At 34.6% G+C, this 21,838-nt stretch overlaps 1 protein-coding gene across 1 annotated transcript; it reads right to left on the bottom strand.

Moving 5' to 3' along the window:
- Positions 1–338: 338 nt before the first annotated feature.
- Positions 339–725, bottom strand: LOC148939377 (protein CFDP2-like). The gene has a single exon (XM_089106860.1). It carries the CDS (start codon positions 723–725, stop codon positions 339–341), a length of 387 nt encoding a protein of 128 aa, XP_088962986.1.
- Positions 726–21,838: the final 21,113 nt, after the last annotated feature.

Here is a 21,838-nt window from a genome sequence, read left to right as displayed (position 1 = left end):
GGTGTTCCCAAGTTCGGCGCCTCGGTAGGAGAGACAATTCGGCACAGAAGACAGCCATCGCCGGCGTATGATGATGTAGTCGAGCATCTTCTTCGTTGATCCATCATTGCTATACCAGGTGTACTTGGCTATATTGGGTCTCTGAAACGATGTGTTTGCAATGGTAAGATTGTGGGCGAGACAGCAATTCAACATTCTCTCTCCGTTGTCATTTAGGCTATCTATTGTTACGGGTCCAACAGCGAAATCCCACAGGTCAGACTCATTTGAAATGCTAGCATTCATATCTCCTAGAAGGACGAGGTGGTCATGGGGAGGTACTGACCAGAGCTCAGAATTTAAAAGGGTATAGACGTCATCCTTATCTTCTTCCTGGGCTTCATTTGTGGGGCATAACAGGTGATTATGGTTATTTTTCCATGTTTATCGTAGACCCTTGCTCTCAGGAGCCTGGGTGTAACTGGTGTGAATAACAGGAGGGCCTTGCGTGCTGTACTGTTCAACACTAGGCCAACACCTCCTCGTTTCTGGTGACCACCAGACCAAAGTAGTGTGCGCTCTTCACCAATGTACTCCTCACCATCACCAGATAGATGTGTTTCAGTGATTCCAGCAATTGTAACTTTATAGTTCTTTAATTCTCCGGCTAATAGAAGCTTTGAACCGGGTTGGTTCAGTGTCAAAACATTCCAGGTGGTCACATTGATTCCACCTTGGTCAGCCATATTCAGAGGGAATCGTCCGTGGGTGGTCCGATGTCGAGACGGGGTTTGAAATGATATATCCGAGGCTGAATTTCTGGTTCCATTCGTAGCAATAGAAGTTTCAGGAGGAGGGCTGCCAACCCAAACGTCCCTAGATGTATTTGGTTCTCTGGTGGCTAGCCAGGTATCCAGAGGCATGTGGAGGTCGTTCTTCATGCGCCAATTTGCATGGGAACTAACTCCGGACGAGCATCATTACCTCCAAATCTGAAAAACTTTTTCCACAAAACAGGTTTTTCAAAGAAAAGTAAAGAGCTCCATTAAGCAAAAAATAGGCAGAAATGAAGTCAAGTAATAATCCAAGCGTAAAACTACCACAAATCACTATCAATAAATAAATGATGCTCAAAATGGACAGAAAGTCAAACTCGAAATGAGCAAAAATTAGCAATAGTAGGGCAGATAACCCCCATGCCTTTTCAAGACCATAACATAATTTGCGCTTTACTGAAAAGAAAACATTTTTAAATGTTTTCACTTTTTTTACTTAAATAAATGAAAAACTTTTTCCTACTCACTCTTTTTACACTTTTTTTTATTTTAAGGAATAAATATCAGTATAGGTAGATTCAACTGACAATCCATGGTCATTTGTTTGTTTTTGGGTTTTCTTTTCAGTAAAGCCTAAGTTATGTTCTGGTCTTGAGAAGGCATGGAGGTTTTCAGCCCTAGTAATGCTAAGTTTTGCTGGTTTTGAGTTTGACTCGGTTATTTATTATATAATTTCTACTCGTTTTGAGTTTATAGGTACATTAAACTGACAATCCATGGTCATTTTATTATTTTTTTTTCAGTATAGCCTAAGTTATGTTCTGGTCTTAAGAAGGCATGGGGTATGTCAGCCCTAGTAATGTTAACTTTTGCTCGTTTTGAGTTTGACTTGGTTACGTATTTATAATAACTTGTATTAGTTTTGAGTTTCATTTAATTGTTTATAGTGATTTGTGTTAGTTTTGCCCTTGGAAGAATATTTGACTATTTCTGCCCATTTTTGGCTTAATAGAGCTCTTTAGTTTTCCTTGAAAACTAATTCTGTGGAAAAAAAGTTTTTTAAATTAGCACAAACATATGACACAGTCATTCAGCCAGGGGGGGTGCCCCCTTGCCCCCCTTATGGGCTCCCATGAATTATAACCCTTACCCTAAGGGCTGTAAGGGTGGTTGTCATCCTCTAAGACCTAGTTTCCAGAATTTTAACCTACGTTAAACAAAATAGCTATCTCAAAATTTTGATTAGATGTGTTTGGGGAATTTGTGGGCGTGAGAGGGGCGTTAATCGCTCTCCAATCATCTTTCAACTATTAGAAATGACACTAGCCCTTTCAATTTCCAATCAAATGAGCCCTTTTGAAGTTTCTACGACAACAATTTCAATATAAATCTTATATGCCCCCATGTCATAACTTACAACCCTTGCCGTGAGGGCTGGGGGGGTGTCATTCTCAAAGACCTAATTTCTAGAATTCTACGTTGAACCTAATTTCTACGTTGAACAAAATGACTATCCGAAAATTTTAATTGGATGTGTTTGGAGGAATGGTGGGCGTGAGAGGGGGGTTAGTTACCCTCCAATTACTTTAGACTATTAAAAAAGGCTCTATCCCTCTCAATATCCGATTGAATGAGCCCAAAGTTTTACGTCAACTCTATCTATAAAAACCTTATATGTCCCCAGGGCATAACTTACAACACTTGCCCTTGGGGCTCTCGGGGGTTTGTCATCCTTAAATACATAATTTCCCGAACTTTCAACTACGTTGAACAAAATTGCCATCTCTAAGCTTTGATTGAATGTTTTTGGAAAAATGGTGGGCGTGAGAGAGGGGTTAATTACTCTCCACTCATTTTTGACTATTAAAAAGGGCAATTTCAATTTTTAATCAAATGAGTCCTTTTTAAATTTCTACAACAAACCTTATGCAACATAAACCCCTTGCACTGAGGGCTATGAGGGGGTTATCATCCTAAAAAACTTAATTTCCAGAACTCTCAACTACGTTGAACAAAATGGATGTCTCAAAATTTGGATCGGATGTGTTTGGGAAAATGGTGGGTGTGAGAGGGGCTTCAGTCGCTCCAATCACTTTCAACTATTAAAAAAGGCACTAGCCCTTTCAATTTCCAGTTGAATGAGCCTTTTTGAAGTTTCTACGACAATATTTTCAATTAAAACCTTATATGCCCCCAGGGCATAACTTAGAACTCTTGTCCTGAGGGCTTTGGGGGGGAGGGAGGTTTTTTCATCCTTAAAGACCTAATTTCCGAAACTTTTAACTACGTTGAATAAATTTACTATTTAAAATTTTTGATTTCATGTGTTTGGGGGGGAAAAGATGGGTGTGAGAGGGGGTCAGTGGCCCCCCAATCACTTTCGAATATTAAAAAGGGTAGTAGTCCTTTGAATTTAAAATCAACTATGCCCCCTTTCAAATTTTTACAGCAAAGATTTCAATGAAAACCTTATATACCCCCACGACATGACTTATAACCCTTGCCCTTAAGACTGTGGGGGGAGTGTCCTGCTCAAAGGTATAATTTCCTGAACTCTGAACTGCGTGGAACAAAAATGGCTATCTTAAACTTTTTATTCGATGTGTTTGGGGAAATGGTGGGCTTGAAAGGGGTGTTAGTTGCCTTCCAATCACTTTTGACTATTAAAAAGGGCACTAGCCATTTCAATATCCAATCGAATGAGTCCTTTTTGAAGTTTCTACAACAACGCGTTCTAAAAAAAAACTTATATGCCCCCAGGGCTAAACTTACAACCCTTGTTCTGAGGGCTGTGGGAGTATTGTCATTCTTAAAGACCTAATTTACAGAACTTAAAACTACGTTGAATAAAATGGTTATCTCCAAATTTTGATTGGGTGTGTTTGGGGAAAAGGTGGGCGTGAGAGGGGAATAGTTGCCCTCCAATCACTTTCGACCATTAAAATGTGCCTTTGAATTTCCAATCGAATGAGGCTTTTTTGAAGTTTCTACGACAACGCCTTCTATAAAACCTTATATGCCCCCAGTGGCATAAATTACAACCCTTGCCCTGAGTGCTGTTAGGGAGTGGCCTCCTCAAAGACATAATTTCTATCTGGAAATCAACTACGCTGAAAAAAATGGCTATATCAAAATTTTGATTGGATGTGTTTCGGGAAAGGGTGGGCGTGGAAGGGGTGCTACTCGCCTTCCAATCACTTTCAACTATTAAAAAGGGCGCAAACCACTCCAGTTTCCGATTGAATAAGCCCTTTTCGAAGTTTCTGCGACAACTTCTTCGATAAGAAGTGCCCTGCTTTAAAGGAAAAAAATAATAAATAATACATTGTGCCAACATCGTTCTTATATGGCTCCCGGGAATAGCTTAAAATCCTTGCCCCAAGTCCTTTTGGAGAATTTGCTTCTCAAAAGCGTACTTTCTATTTGTAAATCCACTGCGCTGAACAAATTGTCAAAATTTGCTATCTTAAAATTTTGATTGGATGTGTTTGGGGGAATGATGAACGTGGAGGGGGCTAGTTGTCCTCCAATCACTTTTGACTATTAGAAAGAGCATTAGTCACTCCAATTTCCAATCGAATGAGTCCTTTTCGAAGTTGCTACGACAACTCCTTCGATACGAAATGCTCTGGTATGGAAAAAAAATAATACACTGTGCCAACATCGTTCTTTACTTAGGGAGCGCGATTGCGCTGCCTATGATTTCAGCTTGATGCCTTAAGATATTTCCTGAGATTAATTAAAAAAAAAACTTTCTGAAAAATATTTTTTTAAAAGAAAAGTAAAGGTCATATTAAACTTAGGATCAGAAGAGAAAAATTACTATAACAATTCAAACTCAAAACGACCATAAATTACTATTGAAGAATAAATTAAACCCAAAACGAACAGAAATTAAATAAACAAGCTTAAAGAAACAAACATCAGGCAATAATATAAATAAATTAATAAATCTTAAAACGAATAAAACTATAATTGAATATACAAATTAAGCTTAAAATTAACAGAAATCACTAGAAACAAGTGTTTTGCTACTGCTTCCTTCCCTAATTGTAAAAGTCTGAAGCCTACTGCGACATTTGCGCTTTACTGAAAACTATATGTGTCTTGAACAATCGTTGGAAGATTAAGATTAAATTAAACTGAATATGCATAATGATATTAAGTGCTGAATGCTCAGAAATTCTAGAATCTACGTCACTGTAATTTTTATTATTATTTTGAATATTTTAAGTACAAAAGAAAAATATTTGTAAGATGATTTATTTTCAGTAAAGCGCAAATGACGCAGTAGGCTTTATACTTTTACAATTAGGGAAGGGGACAGTAGCCAAACTCTTGTTTGCAAGGTTTTTTTTCGTTTTAGGTTTCATTGCATATTCAAATTAAGTTTTACTGGTTTTAAGATTTATTTACTTGTTTGTAATAGAACCTTTTTTATGTTTGTTTGTTATGATTGTTTATTTAATTTCGGTTCGTTTTAGGTTTCATTTATTCTTTAATAGTGATTTCTGGTCATTTTCAGTTTGAACTACTATAAAAATGTATTTCTACCGATCTTAAGTTTAATATGGCCTTTCCTTTTCTTTGAAAAACTTCTTTTTCGGAAAGTTTTTCTATTTAATTTCTGTTCGTTTTTTATTGCCAAAGTTTCAAATTTTTAAACTTTCCGCATTTCAAAATCAATTTTTTTTTTTGCAACAGCAAAGTTTCATCAAAATATCAAAGTCTTTTTTTCCAACATTAAAGTTCTTAAGTTCAACATTCCCCGAAAATAATCACAAATAGATGTGGCAGCAGTTGCAAGAAGTCGTAATCACAGTTTGAAGTTGTCGTAGCTGGAAGCAGTCACAGTTGCAGTTAGAACCAGTCTCATTTGCCCCGAAAGTTTCAAGTTAAGACTCTTCCTAAGGTAGTGGAGATAAGTCTCTTTGTTAACTTCGATGTATATAGTTTATTTTGAAATAGCTCAATATACCCCTCAACATTTCCCAAAATTTCGCCTCAACACACATAGCCTTTTAGGTATATCCAGGATCAAACATTCCCCCCTTTCCTTATGATAAATTCCGTTTGTAAAAAATGGACAACTTGCATAATTTACATTCCTTGCCCCGGGGCCACGGAAGTATGGCATTTCCAGACGCTTAGGTATTAGACCTTGTGACTATTTCGAATTAAATGGCTCTATCATTATTGAGGAGAGAATCTAATTGAGCAAGAAGGGAGAGTGGTGGACGCCCTTCGTTCCTTTTTCAATATGCCTCCCAACATGCCCTTAAAGTTTCAACTTAGCACCCTTAGCCGTTTCTTAGATATCGCTGTTGGGTTCTTTTGAAAACCCTCCTGCATATAGCGTCTTTTGATTTTGCTTTACATGCTCCTCAACATTCTTTGGGGGGCTAGATTAAAAGTAATTGTACAATTTTTGAACGCTTCCAAAAAAAGTCATTGAAACAATTCTCCACCGCTTGTCTGCCACATAGATTTAAGGAATGGCAAGTACAAGCAGAGTAAACATCTTCGCTATTAGCAGAGAGAACGATGGCCTTAGCTCAATTATAAGCACCTCTCATGCTGCTTTCGCTGTCATAACCCTAGTCTTTTCAATCTTAGATTTGAATTTTACACGGTTTCACTTGATTTAAAAGAAGTTTAACAATAGCCTTTCAATTTTCTCGCGAACAGTCAGTGAAGCACAACAGCCTGTCTTCAGCTCTGTGTGGTAGATTTTCTTGATCAGAGAATTTTAATATCTCTCAAGAAAACTTGTATGTTTAACATGCCCTGAGTAAGATTTTGCATCAATGATTACAGCGTAGTACCTAGCTTTTTCTCTCTCTTCAAAGATTTTTTTGTCACTTTAGAAGCAAACAAACCAATATTCATTCTAAATGTCATGAGACAAGTAATGGACTTGCATTCTTTCAGATTTCTCTTGAAAAGAGCGAACTAAAAGCAAGCCCTCTTTCAGACAGGCACAAAGTGACATTCATCGGTCACTTTAAAAAAAACCGCGCTGTTTATCTTTTTTTACTGAACTAAACTTAGAGGCAAGTCACTTATAATTTTATCTTTTTTTCGATTTGGTCACCTCTGACTTCTACTGTACATTACAGGCTTTATAATTAGAGACATTTTCCTATTCTGATACTATCAAACAGTTCTTTTCCAATGTCTCTCTGCAGAAAAGCCCACAGGAAGCGTTATAAAAGAACAGTGTGGCTTAGGCAATGTGCTAAATACCCTGCAAGGTAAACAGTAAAATTATTTCTTAAATTTGCTCCAAAAAAGCCAATGTCGTATATACAGTTCACTATATTTAATTTTCTTTTCCAAAACCAAAGTTGAAACAGAACATCCTGCCAAATCTTCTGGTAAGTGATCTAGCAATAGAATGCGAGGATATCATAAGTTGCGGCTCGCGCAAAATGTGGAATCCACTATGTCAAATTATTTGCTTGCATTTGGGACTGGCTGAGGCTGGGGTTGGAACACAACAGAAAAAGAAGGTTTCCAGCTAGTTTGAACAAAATGGCGATCTTACAATTATCATCAAATGTCTTTGGACCAGCCAGGACGTAGTTGAGGGAGCTGATTGCGGTTCAATATCTTTTGACTCTTAAAAAGGGAGCTAACTTTCGACTATTAGAAAGGGCACTAGCCACTCCAATTTCCAATCGAATGAGTCCTTTTAAAAGTTTCTGCGACAACTCCTTCGATACGAAGTGCCCTGGTATGAAAAAAAAATAATACATTGTGCCAACATCGTTCTTTACTTAGGCAGCGTGATTGCGCTGCCTATGATTTCAACTTGATGCCTTAAGCTATTTCCTGAGATTAATTAAAAAAAAACTTTCTGAAAAAGAAGTTTTTAAAAGAAAAGTAAAGTTCATATCCAACTTAGGATCAGAAGAAATAAATTCCTATAACAATTCAAACTCAAAACGACCATAAATTACTATTGAAGAATAAATTAAACCCAAAACGAACAGAAATTAAAAAAAAACAAGCTTAGTTAGCAAAGAAACAAACAGCAGGTAATAATATAAATAAATTAATAAATCTTAAAACGAGTAAAACTATAATTGAATATACAAATTAAGCTTAAAATTGACAGAAATCACTAGAAACAAGTGTTTGGCTACTGCTCCCTTCCCTAACTGTAAAAGTCTGAAGCCTACTGCGAAATTTGCGCTTTACTGAAAACTATATGTGTCTTGAACAATCCTTGGAAGATTAAGATTAAATTATACTGAATATTTGATACATAATGATATTAATTGCTGAAAGCTAAGAAGTTCAAGAATCTATTTCACTGTAATTTTGTTATTATTTTCAATATTTTAAGCTTCTCTTGAAAAGAGGGAACTAAAAACAAGCCCTCTTTCAGACAGGCACAAAGTGACATTCAGTGGTCACTTTAAAAAAAAAACCGCGCTGTTTATCTTTTTTTACTGACTAGACGTAGAGGTAAGTCACTTATAATTTTTTTTTTTTCGATTTGGTCACCTCTGACTTCTATTGTACATTACAGGCATTATAATTAGAGACATTTTCCTGTTCTAACACTTTATCAAACAGTTCTTTTCCAATGTTTCTCTGCAGAAAAGCCCACAGGAAGTGTTAAATAATAACAGTGTTCCTTAGGTAATGTGCTAAATACCCTGCAAGGTAAACAGTAAAATTATTTCTTCAATTTGCTCCAAAAAAGCCAATGTCGTGTATGCAGTTCACTATATTTAATTTTCTTTTCCAAAACCAAAGTTGAAACAGAACATCCTGCCAAATCTTCTGGCAAGTCATCTAGCAATAGAATGCGAGGATATTGGAAATTGCGGCTCGCACAAAATTTGGAATCCGCTATGTCAAATTATTTGCTTGCATTTGGGACTGGCTGAGCCTGGAGTTGGGACAAAGCAGACAAAGAAGGTTTCCAGCTAGTTTGAACAAAATGGCAATCTTACAATTAGTTGAGGGAGCTGATTGTGGTTCAATCACTTTTGACTCTTAAAAAGGGAGCTTATGAACTTCCAATTTCCAATCTAATAAGACTCTTCCAAAGTTTCTCAAAGTGAAACCTTATTACTCTTCACCTAGGAAGAGCTATTGTGCTGCCAACAATTCGTTACCACGAACTGAATTTACTACCGCAGTGGCAATGCTAAATAAATGTAGTAGTTGGCTAAGTATCCATTATGTTTTTTGCCGTTTTTGGTATAAGTCGTTATTTTATAAAGGAAACTACTCGAAGTATTAGGAGTGAACTACTAACTACCACCTAACTACTCTTATGTAAGAGTAAATAAGGTCTAAAACTTAAGGATATTGAAATTGATAGTCAAATAAAATTTGCTGGAGTATACTATTAATCTATCAGTATAGTTGTTTAACTGATGCTTTTAGAAACAATGCAACGCAGCTCCATAACTTATTTCTCTATTGTATTGTGACCACAATGGTTCAAGAGCATATAGTGTAAAATCAGGAACACCAGTTACTGCTGAACAAAATTTCTGCTCAATATGCCATAACCTATACTGAGAACACATTTGAATACTTTTAGGAAATGAAATGCATTTTTGAAGGTAAGCAACTTTGAATCAATACTCATATTCAGTTTTTAGGAGATGCTACTCTATTATGTGACATGTATATTAGGATGCTTTCTGAAATAGAGTGAGGCATAAATCTAGATGATGGGCTTTTTGCTATATTAAAAAGCAATTTAGACTGGAGAATCCACCTCTCAGGAATGAATTCGGAGCCCTAAATTATGTCCTGAAAAGACCATTTTAAACTCCTAAATAGGAGTTTAAAATGGTCTCTTCTGTCTCAACATGGCATAAGGTCCTTTTAACATATCAGTTGAGCAAATTACATATTAACACCTGCATTAAGGCCCAGGCAGGTTGTCTTTAACCCCCTAAAAATAGTTAATCCCCCCATAAGACATTACTATCGTCACCCCTGAAGCATTGAATGGAAGCTAATCATGTTTCTTTTCTTTCCTGTCTAATTTCTACCCTATTACCTCATAAGCGCATCTCAGTTCCTCTCCCACTAACTGGGTGTGATTGATACTATTTATAACTGTATTACAATAGCTTGCTTATTTTGTGTTTTTAATTTTTAAATTGGCTTCATTTGGTATTTAACATCTATCTGTTGGTGAGAAATCAGCACCAAAATAATACAAACCCACAAAATCCGAAAACTTCTTTTGATAGCCTAGGGCTATATCCAGCCCGTTGGGGTGGCGATCCATTTACAAGAGTAGAGATTTGTAACATACGAAAGAGTGTTAAAAGGTGCTTCGATTGTAGTTTTCATTTCTACAGATTTATTAACAGACCAACACAATTTTAGTCTCTACCACTGAAAAAAGGCACACTTATGGAATCTATAGGAAATCTACGGAAACTATGCCAAATACGGAAAAATTAAAAACTTTTTAAGAAGTCTTCAATTTGAGTCAAATACCTTTCAAATAATTTTTTTCTGAACAAAAGGGCTGCTGACAAGAAGCTTGAATCCAAGCTCATAGGTCAAATCGGTGAGAAATTATAAGCGAAAATATATCTTAGAACTCATAAAATTAAACTATGAAGAGGGAGACATTACCAAAATTCAAATTTCCTGCCAAAACCTTGATTCCTTCGTTCGCACAAGTCCTTTCCTATCTGTTCAAGGATTTTAGCTCCGTGTGGCTTGCCCTTAACGATCGAAGTTCTGTTAGCTTTAGTACTTGCGACGTTGGCGACGGTTGGAAGAGTTTGTAATGGTTAGAAGTTTGGACTTAAGGGCAGAATGCGTCACCTACTTGCTCTAAAGGTAAACATTTGAGTAAAAGCTAACCTTAGTTTAAAGGTTCATTTTGATGTATTCCCCTCAGAAAATGAAGAACTTCAGTTGACGGATGTCAAACTGGTAATTGTGCAGAAAAGATCCTGCGAACTTAGAAAAAAGAATGGCATGTTTTTTTGCAATTTTTACGGCTCCTTCTACTCTAATTACCATAAGTTTCAAAAGCCAAAAAACAATACAACAAAGACAGGTTTATGTTTACGTTGTAGGAGTGTTTGCTTGAAGCGACGTCTCTTCCTACTTCTTAGCTCGTTTTCATTTTACCACAATAGACATCTCACTCATTATCTAAAATTAGAACAAAAATCTTCATTTTCTTTGTTCGTGTTATAACGGGTCTCTTCCGGATTCAAGAAACACTTATAGTTATTGTCAGCAGACAAAGACGCTGCGTATTATTCCTAGTGCCTAGACAATCGAAGTTCTTTGTTTTATCGCGGACTGTGCCACCACAAAGCCTACGAAAATTTCCTTCAACCGTCTGCAAATTTTATACCGAAAAATTTGCTGGTCTTACGGATAAGCGTCAGAGAAAACATGGAAACACTGTTACAGTAGTATATCCATCATTTAGCTTGTGAATTAACCAAGAAAAGGAAAAATTTACCAATATTCCTTTTGGTTGGGCTCACTTACCCCAGCAACTTTCTGAGCTAGCGAAAATCCACTATTACTAAAAGAGCCTGAAAAAATACAAAAGAGGTCATTGGCTAAAACTTGGTTAAAAAGCAACAGAGTCTTACCTCTACTGCAGTATATTTGGGATTCAGAACGTATTTTCTTCTAATTTGATTTGTAATCGGATTACAGCGATCTAGTCCATTAATTACATAGATGGCGATAAACTTTCGATAAACTTTCCATTTCGTCTTTTTCGATTGTTCTACTATGCTCACATATGACCTTTCCAACAATTTACACGGAATAATTTTACAAACTAGATTGTCTCAGATGTTTTCCGATTTATGAGTCATATAGTCCTCTGGATAAACTTGCAGATCCTTGTCATCCAATTCCTTTCTTACTTTGAATGGCCATTTAACTGAAGGTACTGTTTTAATGAACCAAATTGCAAATTACTCTTATGCGGCAAAATTAACCTAAAACTTAAAAGGAAGAAGATGAAATACAGTTAGGTGAAATATGAGATCAGAAAATTGTAATGCAAGAATTTAAAAGTGGTTTTAGCAACATATCTAGTCCTTGATACCTACTTTATTATCCTTATCTAATTTTGTAAAAATTAATTGTATTATTGTCTTTTGTCAAATGACTAAGAATCTTTCAAAATCCGTTTATAGATTATCCGTTAAATTCGGTTTTAACACAGCTACTACGGACCAAGGTTTGCTCTTTACTAGGATGGTGATACTGCTGCAACTACCGTACGGGTCCCCTATCTATTTCATAGACTATCGAAATATTTACCCGAAATCATACTAGTGACATGGGGTCGTGATGAGCTCCACTCATCACGACATCTTGTTTTCGTTCCAACTGGCATCTTGTTTTCGTTCCAACTGGAATCCAACAAGGATTTCACAATCTGCATGCTCATAGGACCAAGATCGGACCATGGTCCTCATCCAACGATTCACGCACTTCTCCGCCAAATTTTTAGTAAAAATTTTAGGCATGTTGCACCTTGAACCAGACTCATACAAGGATTTTAATATAGTACGATTAGAGTCAAATTTTGTGGTGATATAACCTTTAACACCCCTTCTCCCCATTATATCCAACATAACAGGAAAAAAAACTAAGGAAATGAAATAAATATTTAACATACCATTATGTGAATTCCTGAAAATTTCAACAATTCAAGATTTTTTTTCACTGAATTTTATTTTTATTTTTCAGTGTTATAAATGTTGAAAAATGTTGATAAAAAAAATTTTGAGTAAGAGGGCTATGACGCAATAGGCGTCAAAACTTCTACGGATAGGGGAGGAGGAAGGGGGCAGTAGCCAAACTCTTGTTTGTCGTAATTTTTCTTATTTTTAAGTTTGACTAGAATATCCAATTTAATTTTTACTTTTTATAAAATTTATTGATTCACTTAAATCAGGATCTATTGTGTTAATGTTTGATGTGATCACATATTTTCATTTCTGTTCGATTAGGGTTCATTTATTCTTATATAGTAATTTCTGGTCATTTTGAGTTTGAATTATCATAGGAATATATTTCTGCTGGTATTAAGTTTAATATGGCTCTTTATCTTTCTTTGAAGAGCTTACTTTTAGGGAAAGTTTGTTTTTCTGTTCGTTTTTTTTCTACCAAAGTTTTGTTATTGGTAAAGTTAATGTATATCTACAGTTATTCGTGTCATATGCAGTTTTTCATATGACTTTTCGACTAATGATGGTTTCTCAATGATCATTTTTCAACATCCCCCCCCAATAATGTCTTTCAAGTTTTAACTTAATACCCTTATGTTTTCCTGGGATATTACTTGTACTCCCTTTTGACAACTGGCATGCACTTATTATGTTATTATTTCGCTCTAAATTCCCGGAGGCTGTTGGGGCTATGCCATCATTAGATGATTTGTTATTAGAGAATTTGACGATTTGAACAATTGGAATATTTCAGAACTTGATCAGTATTGAGGGGGGATTTAAAAAGGAAAGGGGGAGCTCTTTGCCCCCCCCCCCCAAACAGTTTCAACCTGCCCTGAACGTTTTAACTTATTACGCTTAACCGTTCCTGAGATGTTTGTGATGCACCCTTTTGATAGCCTGTATGCCCATAGTGTGTTTCGATTTTGTTCAATACTCCCTCCCCACCTCAAAATTTCCTGGAAATAGTCGCAAGTAGAGGTAGTCGTAGTCGCAAGTAGTCACAGTAACAAGTTGTTGCAGTCGCAGTCACTAGTAGTCACAATCGCAGTCGCAACTAATCATTGTTGCAGCTGTAGTAGTAGTAGTAGCAGTAGTATTAGTAGTTACTCTGAAAGTTTCAAGTTGATTCCCTTAGCCATTCCTAAGATAATACAGATGCAGACATCCCCAATTTCTAGCCTAGATATACAGAAGGTCTTTTGGTTTAGTAGAGAAATCCCCATCAGCATTCCTCAAGTTTCGGATTAATATATTCCTCAAGATTCTTCCTTTCCTAATTTGATTTTTATCAATATACCCCTCAAAACTTCCTGGGAGTGGTCGCGAGAAAAAGTAGGTGCAGTCGCAGGCAGTATCGGATGCAGTCGGGGGTATTCATAGTCAAAAGTAGTTGCATTCACGAGCAGTTATAACTTGCATGACTTACCTCAGGGACTGTGGGGGGGTTACGTAATCCGAAAAAGGTCTGTTTATTTGACTTTTATGCTGTTTCTAACTAGAAGGCCACTTCAAATTTTGATCGGATGGTATTGGAAGACGGCAGCTGCAAAATACATGGGAGGAGGGTTGTTTGCCCTCCGACCACTTTTCAGCATCTCCCTATACATGCTCTGAAAGTCTCAACTTAATACGCTCAGCTGTTTTTAGGGTTTTGCGTATATGCCTTTTGGACAAACTGGATACACATAGAGACTTTTGATTCAGTTTAGCCATCCCCTCACCACTCTTCGAAGTTTCTACCTTAGCCTGTATTCTTAGCCTATCCAGAGAGACCCAGAATCAAACATTCACCCTTTCCTAATGATTAATTAAAATGAAACTTCTAAAAAAGAAGTTTTTCAAAGAAAAGTAAAAGCCATTTTAAACTTAAGCTCAGCAGATACAAATAGCTGTTAAAATTCAAACTCAAAACGACCTATTAAAGAATACCGTTTAAGAATAAATGAAACCCAAAACGAACAGAAATTAAACAAACTATCATAGAAAAAAAATACAACAAGCAATAATAAGTAGAAATGACCCTATTGATCCCACGGGGAGTCCATATATGGGCATAGAGTCCCTAGGGAGATGGTTTTCTCACTGAAAATGAAAAAACAGGATTTTGCTCACTTAAAAAAACATGATTTTTCTCACTTTGATGGATGTTTATTGGATGGTTATGTGTGTTGGTCAATTTATTTGATGTTTTTCATGGGTGTCAACAGCAATTTATGTCTGTTTTATGGTTTTCTCACTGAGAATGGAAAAACAGGATTTTCCTCACATTGATGGATATTTCAAGGAGAATTGTCCCCGGGCGAAGTTTTTTAATGTCTTTGATGTATTTCCAAGGAGAGTTGCCTCCGGGCAAAGTTTATTTATGTCTTTGGAGTTCTTCCAGGAGAATTGTTTCCGGGTGACGTTTGCAAATGCGCATTAACGGTGGGGAAGAGATATTTTGATCTTAGAGATGAAGAGATTAACGCGGGAAAGGGTTGCTTAGTAATTTCAAATGTGACAGCGAGGGATGCCAAAAACAAAAGGAACACGCAGAAATTACGTTTAGGGGTTATTTGGGCGAAACCGTTTTAGACATTTTAGGGAATTATTTCGGCGAAACAGTTAGAGACATTTTAAAAGATGATTTTCGAAGATGTTTTAGAAGAAGATCTGAGGGTGAAACTCTGTGGTCGTTATAATACACAATTTCCATTTGAACAGGGTCGTGAGGTCCTCTACCCCCTCCCAAAATGGATCCGATACCCCTACCCCCACCCCGGAGGAAGCCCCGGTCCCCCAAGGTTTTCCGAGCTCCCAAAGGGCCCCCCGACCTCCCAAGGCCCCTGAGCCCCCATTTTTAATATTTTTTAATTTTGCGAAGTGTGGGAAAAAAAAGGGCCCCACCCCCCAACTTTTGACTCCCCCTCACAACATTAATGTTTTGTCATGGTTTACCATGTCACAGTTACATTCTCTTGATTTTTCAAAGTTCATTTTGAATTTCTTTCGTTGAAATGCAAGAGTTGGAATATTTCAGTAGTGTTATGTCGTGGTTTATCTTGTCACAGTAACATTCTCTTGATTTTCAACGTTCATTGCGGATTTCTTTCATTAAAATACAAGAGTTGGAATATTTCAGTAGTGTTTTGTTGTAGTTTACCTTGTCATAGTTACATTCTCTTGATTTTTCGAAGTTTATTCTGGATTTCTTTCGTTGAAATGCAAGAGTTGGAATAATTCAGTAATGTTTTGTTGAGGTTTACCCTGTCACACTTACATTTTCTTGATTTTTCAAAGTTCATTTTGAATTTCTTTCATTGAAACGCAAGAGTTGGAATATTTCAGTAGTTTTTGTCGTGGTTTTCATTGTCACAGTTACATTCTCGTGATTTTTCCAAGTTCATTTTGAATTTCTGTCTTTGAAATGCAATAGTTTGAATATTTCAATAACGTTTTGATGTGGTTTATACTGTCATAGTAACATTATCTTGATTTTAAACGTTCATTTTAGATTTATTTCATTGCAATACAAGAGTTGGAATATTTCATTAGTGCTTTGTTGTCCTTCACCTTGTCGCAGGTACATTTTCTTGATTTTTCAAAGTTAATTTTGGATTTCTTTCATTGAAGTTCAAGGGATGGAATAATTCAGTAGTGTTTTATCGTTGTTTACTTTGCCCCACTTTCATTCTCATGATTTTTAAAGTTCATTTTGAATTTCTTTTATTGAAACGCATGAGTTGGAAAATTTCAGTAGTGTTTTATCGTGGTTTACCGTGTCGCAGTTACATTCTCTTAATTTTTCAAAGTTTTTTTTGTATGTCATTCGTTGAAATACAAGATTAGGAATATTTCAGTAGTGTTTTATTATGGTTTATCGTGTCAGAGTTACATTTTCTTGATTTTTTAAAGTTCATTTTGATTTTTTTCATTGAAATGCAAGAGTTGAATTATTTCAGTAGTGTTTTGTCATGATTTACGTTGTCACAGTTAAATTCTGTTGATTTTTCAAAGTTCATTTTGAATTTCTTTCGTTGAAATGCAAGAGTTGGAATATTTCAGTAGTGTTTTGTTGTGGTTTATCGTGTAAGAGTTACATTCTCTTGATTTTTCAAAGTTCATTTTGATTTTTTTCATTGAAATGCATGAGTTGGAACATTTCAGAAGTGTTTTATCGTGGTTTACCTTGTCACAACTACATTCTCTTGATTTTTCAAAGTTCATTTTATATTTATATCGTTAAAATGCATGAGTTTGAATAATACAGTAGTGGTTTGTCGAGTTTTATCATGTCAAACTGTCGTTCTGTGGATTTTTCAAAGTTCATTTGAATTTCTTTGTTTGAAATGCAAGAGTTAAATTATTCAAGTAGTGTATAGTCGTCGTTTACCATGTTCTGCAGCTACATTCTCTTAATTTTTCAAAGTTCATTTCGAATTTCTTTCGTTGAAAAACAAGAGTCGGAATATTTCAGTAGTGTTGTGTCGTGGTTTACCATTATACAGTTAAATTCTCTCGATTTTTCAAAGTTATTTTGAATTTCTTTCATTGAAATGCAGGTTCATTTTGGATTTATTTCGTTTGAATGCAAAAGTTGGAATAATTCAGTAGTGTTTTGTCGTGGTTTACCCTGTCACACTTTCATTCTGTTGATTTTTCAAAGTTCATTTGAATTTCTTTCTTTGAAATACATGAGTTAATTTATTCCAGCAGTGTATATTCATCGTTTAACATTTCGCAGCTTCATTATTTTGACTTTTAAAACTTCATTTTGGACTTCTTTCTTTGAAAAAAAAGCGTTGGAATAATTCAGTAGTGTTTTATCGTGGTTTACCATGATACAGTTACATTCTCTAGATTTTTCAAAGTTCTTTTGAATTTCTTTCATTGAAATGCAAGAGTTGGATTATTTCAGTAGTGTTTTGTCTACTGATTTACCATTTTCAACAGTTACATTTTTTTGATTTTTCAAGAGTTCATTTTCAAATTTTTTCGTTGAAATGTAAGAGTTGGACTTTTGTAGTAGTGTTTTGTCGTTGTTTACCTTGTCGCTGCTACATTTTCTTAATTTTTCAATATTCATTTTTAATTTCTTTAATTGAAATGAAAGATTTTGAATATGTAAGATGTATATTTATGCTAGTGACAGTGTAAAGGTTAAATATTCTTGATTTTCAAAAGTTCATTTTGATTTTTTTCAATGATGTGAAAGAGTTGGATTATGTCAGTAGTGTTTTATCGTGGTTTACCTTGTCGCAGTTACATTTTCTTAATTTTTCAAAGTTCATTTTAGATTTCTTTCGTTGAAATGCAAGAGTTGGAATAATTCAGTAGTGTTTGGTCGTAGTTTATTCTGTCACAATTTCATTCTTTTGATTTTTAAAAGTTCATTTGAATTTATTTCATTGAAATGCAAGAGTTGGATTATTTCAGTAGTGTTTCGTCGTGGTTTACCTTGTCGCAGTTACATTCTCTTAATTTTTCAAAGTTCATTTTGAATTTCTTTCGTTGAAAAACAAGAGTTGGAATATTTCAGTAGTGTTTTGTCGTGGTTGTTGTGGTTTATCGTGTCACAGTTACATTCTCTTGATTTTTCAAAGTTCATTTTGATTTTTTTCATTGAGATGCAAGAGTTGGATTATTTCAATAGTGTTTTATCTTGGTTTATCTTGTCACAGCTACATTCTCTTGATTTGTCGAAGTTCATTTTTAATTTCTTTCGTTGAAATGCAAGAGTTAGAATAATTCAGTAGTGTTTTGTCATGGTTTACCTTGTCACACTTTCATTCTCTTGATTTTTCAAAGTTCATTTGAGTTTCTTTCATTGAAATGCAAGAGTCGAATTATTTCAGTAGTGTATTGGCGTGGTTTACCATGTCGCAGTTACATTCTCTTAATTTTTCAAAGTTCATTTTGAATTTCTTTCATTGAAAAACAAGAGTTGGAATATTTCAGTAGAGTTTTGTCGTGGTTTACCATGATACAGTTACATTCTCTCGATTTTTCAAAGTTCTTTTGAATTTCTTTCATTGAAATGCAAGATTTGGGTTATTTCAGTAGTGTTTTGTCATGACTTACCATTTCACAGTTACATTATCTTGATTTTTCAAAGTTCATTTTCGATTTCTTTCGTTGAAATGCACGAGTTGGATTATTTCAGTAGTGTTTTGTCATGATTTACCTTGTCACAGTTACATTCTCTTAATTTTTCAAAGTTCATTTTGAATTTCTTTCGTTGAAAAACAAGGGTTGGAATATTTCAGTAGTGTTTTGTCGTGGTTGTTGTGGTTTATCGTGTCACAGTTACATTCTCTTGATTTTCATTTTGATTTGAAGTTCATTTTGATTTCTTTCATTGAAATGCAAGAGTTAGATTATTTCAATAGTGTTTTGTTGTGGTTTACATTGTCACACTTAAATTCTCTTAGTTTTTCCAAGTTCATTTTGAATTTTTTTCATTAAAATGGGAGATTTGGAATATTTCGGTAGTGTTTTGTTGTGATTTTCCTTGTCACAATTAAAGTCTCTTGATTTTTTAAAGTTGACTTTGAATTTCTTTCGTTTAAATGCAAGAGATGGAATAAACAAGTGGTGTTTTTTCATGGTTTACCTTGTCGCAGTTACATTCTCTTAATTTTTCAAAGTTCATTTTGGATTTTCTATCGTTGAAATGCAAGAGTTGGAATAATTCAGCAGTGTTTTGTCATGATTTACCTTGTCACAGTTATATTCTCTTGATTTTTCAAAGTTCATTTCGGATTACTTTCGTTGAAATGCAAGAGGTGGAATATTTCAGTAGTGTTTTGTTGTGGTTTACCTTAACACAGTTACATTCTCTTTATTTTTCAAAGTTCATTTTGAATTTCTATCGTTGAAATGCAAGAGTTGGAATATTTCAGTAGTGTTTTGTTGTGGTTTCTCTTGTCACAGTTACACTTTCTTGATTTTTCAAAGTTCATTTTGAATTTTTTTCGGTGAAACGCAAGAATTGGAATATTTCAGTAGTGTTTTGATATGGTTTACCTTGTTACAGTTACATTCTCTTGATTTTTCAAAGTTCATTTTGAATTTCTTTCATTGAAATGCAAGAGTTGGAATATTTCAGTAGTGTTTTGTCATGGTTTACCATGTCACATTTACATTCTCTTGATTTTTCAAAGTTCATTTTGATTTTTTTTCGTTGAAATGCAAGAGTTGGAATATTTCAGTAGTGTTTTGTTGCGGTTTACCTTAACACAGTTACATTCTCCTAATTTTTCAAAGTTCATTTTGAATTTCTATCATTGAAATGCAAGAGTTGGAATATTTCAGTAGTGTTTTGTCGTGGTTTACCTTGTCACAGTTACATTCTTCTAATTTTTCAAAGTTCATTTTGTATTTCTTTCGATGAAATGCAAGAGTTGGAATATTTTAATAGTGTTTTGTCATGGTTTACCTTATCAAACTTACATTCACTTAATTTTTCAAAGTTCATTTTAGATTTCTTTCGATGAAATGCAAGAGTTGGAATATTTCAATAGTGTTTTGTCGTGGTTTACCTAGTCACAGTTAAATTCTCTTAATTTTTGAAAGTTCATTCTGGATTTCTTTCGTTGAAATGCAAGAGTTGGAATATTTCAGTAGTGTTCTGTTGTGGTTCACCTTATCACAGTTACATTTTCTTGATTTTTCAAAGTTTATTTTGAATTTCTTTCGTTGAAATGCAAGAGTTGGAATATTTCAGTAGTGTTTTGTCATGGCTTACCTTGTCACAGCTACATTCTCTTAATTTCATTTTGAATTTCTTTCGTTGAAAAACAAGGGTTGGAATATTTCAGTAGTGTTTTGTCGTGGTTGTTGTGGTTTATCGTGTCACAGTTACATTCTCTTGATTTTCATTTTGATTTGAAGTTCATTTTGATTTCTTTCATTGAAATGCAAGAGTTAGATTATTTCAGTAGTGTTTTGTTGTGCTTTACCTTGTCATAGTTACATTTTATGGATTTTTCAAAGTTCATTTTTGATTTCTTTCATTAATATGCAAGAGTTGGAATATTTCAGTAGTGTTTTGTCATGGTTTACCTTTTCAAAGTTACATTCTATTGATTTTTCAAATTTCATTTCGAATTTCTTTCATTGAAATGCAAGAGTTGGAATATTTCGGTAGTGTTTTGTCGTCGTTTACCTTGTCACAGTTACATTCTCTTGATTTTTCAAAGTTCATTTTGGATTTCTTTCATTGAAATGCAAGAGTTGGATTTTTTTAATTGTTATTTATCGTCCTTTACCTTGTCTCAGCTACATTCTCTTGATTTTTCAAAGTTCATTTTGGATTTCTTTCTTTGAAATGCCTGAGTTGGATTATTTAAATAGTGTTTGATTTATTTCAGTAGTGTATTGTCGTGCTTTACCCTGTCGCACTTACATTCTCTTAATTTTTCAAAGTTCATTTTGGATTTCTTTCGTTGAAATACAAGAGGTGGAATATTTCAGTAGTGTTTTGCTATTGTTTACCTTAACACAGTTACATTCTCTTAATTTTTCAAAGTTCATTTTGAATTTCTATCATTGAAATGCAAGAGTTGGAATATTTCAGTAGTGTTTTGTCGTGGTTTACCTTGTCACAGTTACATTCTCTTGATTTTTCAAAGTTCATTTTGAATTTATTTCATTGGAATGCAAGAGTTAGAATATTTCAGTAGTGTTTTTTTGTGATTTACATTGTCACAATTGCATTCTCTTTATTTTTAAAAGGTCATTTTGGATTTCTTTCATTGAAATGCATTCGTTGGAATATTTCAGTTGTGTTTTGTCATGATTTACCCTGCCAAACCTAAATTCTATTGATTTTTCAAAATTCATTTTGGATTTCTTTCGTTGAAATGCAAGAGTTGGAATAATTCAGTAGTGTTTTGTCGTGGTTTACCCTGTCACAGCTATATTCTCTTGATTTTTCAAAGTTCATTTCGGATTACTTTCGTTGAAATGCAAGAGGTGGAATATTTCAGTAGTGTTTTGTTGTGGTTTACCTTAACACAGTTATATTCTCTTGATTTTTCAAAGTTCATTTTGAATTTCTATCGTTGAAATGCAAGAGTTGGAATATTTCAGTAGTGTTTTGTTGTGGTTTATCTTGTAACAGTTACATTTTCTTGATTTTTCAAAGTTCATTTTGAATTTCTTTCGGTGAAATGCAAGAGTTGGAATACTTCAGTAGTGTTTGGATATGGTTTACCTTGTCACAGTTACATTCTCTTGATTTTTCAAAGTTCATTTTGAATTTCTTTCATTGAAATGCAAGACTTGGATTATTTCAGTAGCATTTTGTCATGGTTTACCATGTCAGAGTTACATTCTCTTGATTTTTCAAAGTTCATTTTGAATTTCTTTCGTTGAAATGCAAGAGTTGGA

This window comes from Artemia sp. Qi Xiang Cuo, chromosome 21, assembly GCF_049724085.1.
Source record: "Artemia sp. Qi Xiang Cuo chromosome 21, ASM4972408v1, whole genome shotgun sequence".
Classification (NCBI taxonomy): Eukaryota; Metazoa; Arthropoda; class Branchiopoda; order Anostraca; family Artemiidae; genus Artemia; species Artemia sp. Qi Xiang Cuo.
Note: the sequence above shows the minus strand (reverse complement) of the source record. Positions and strands in the feature narration are given on the sequence as shown.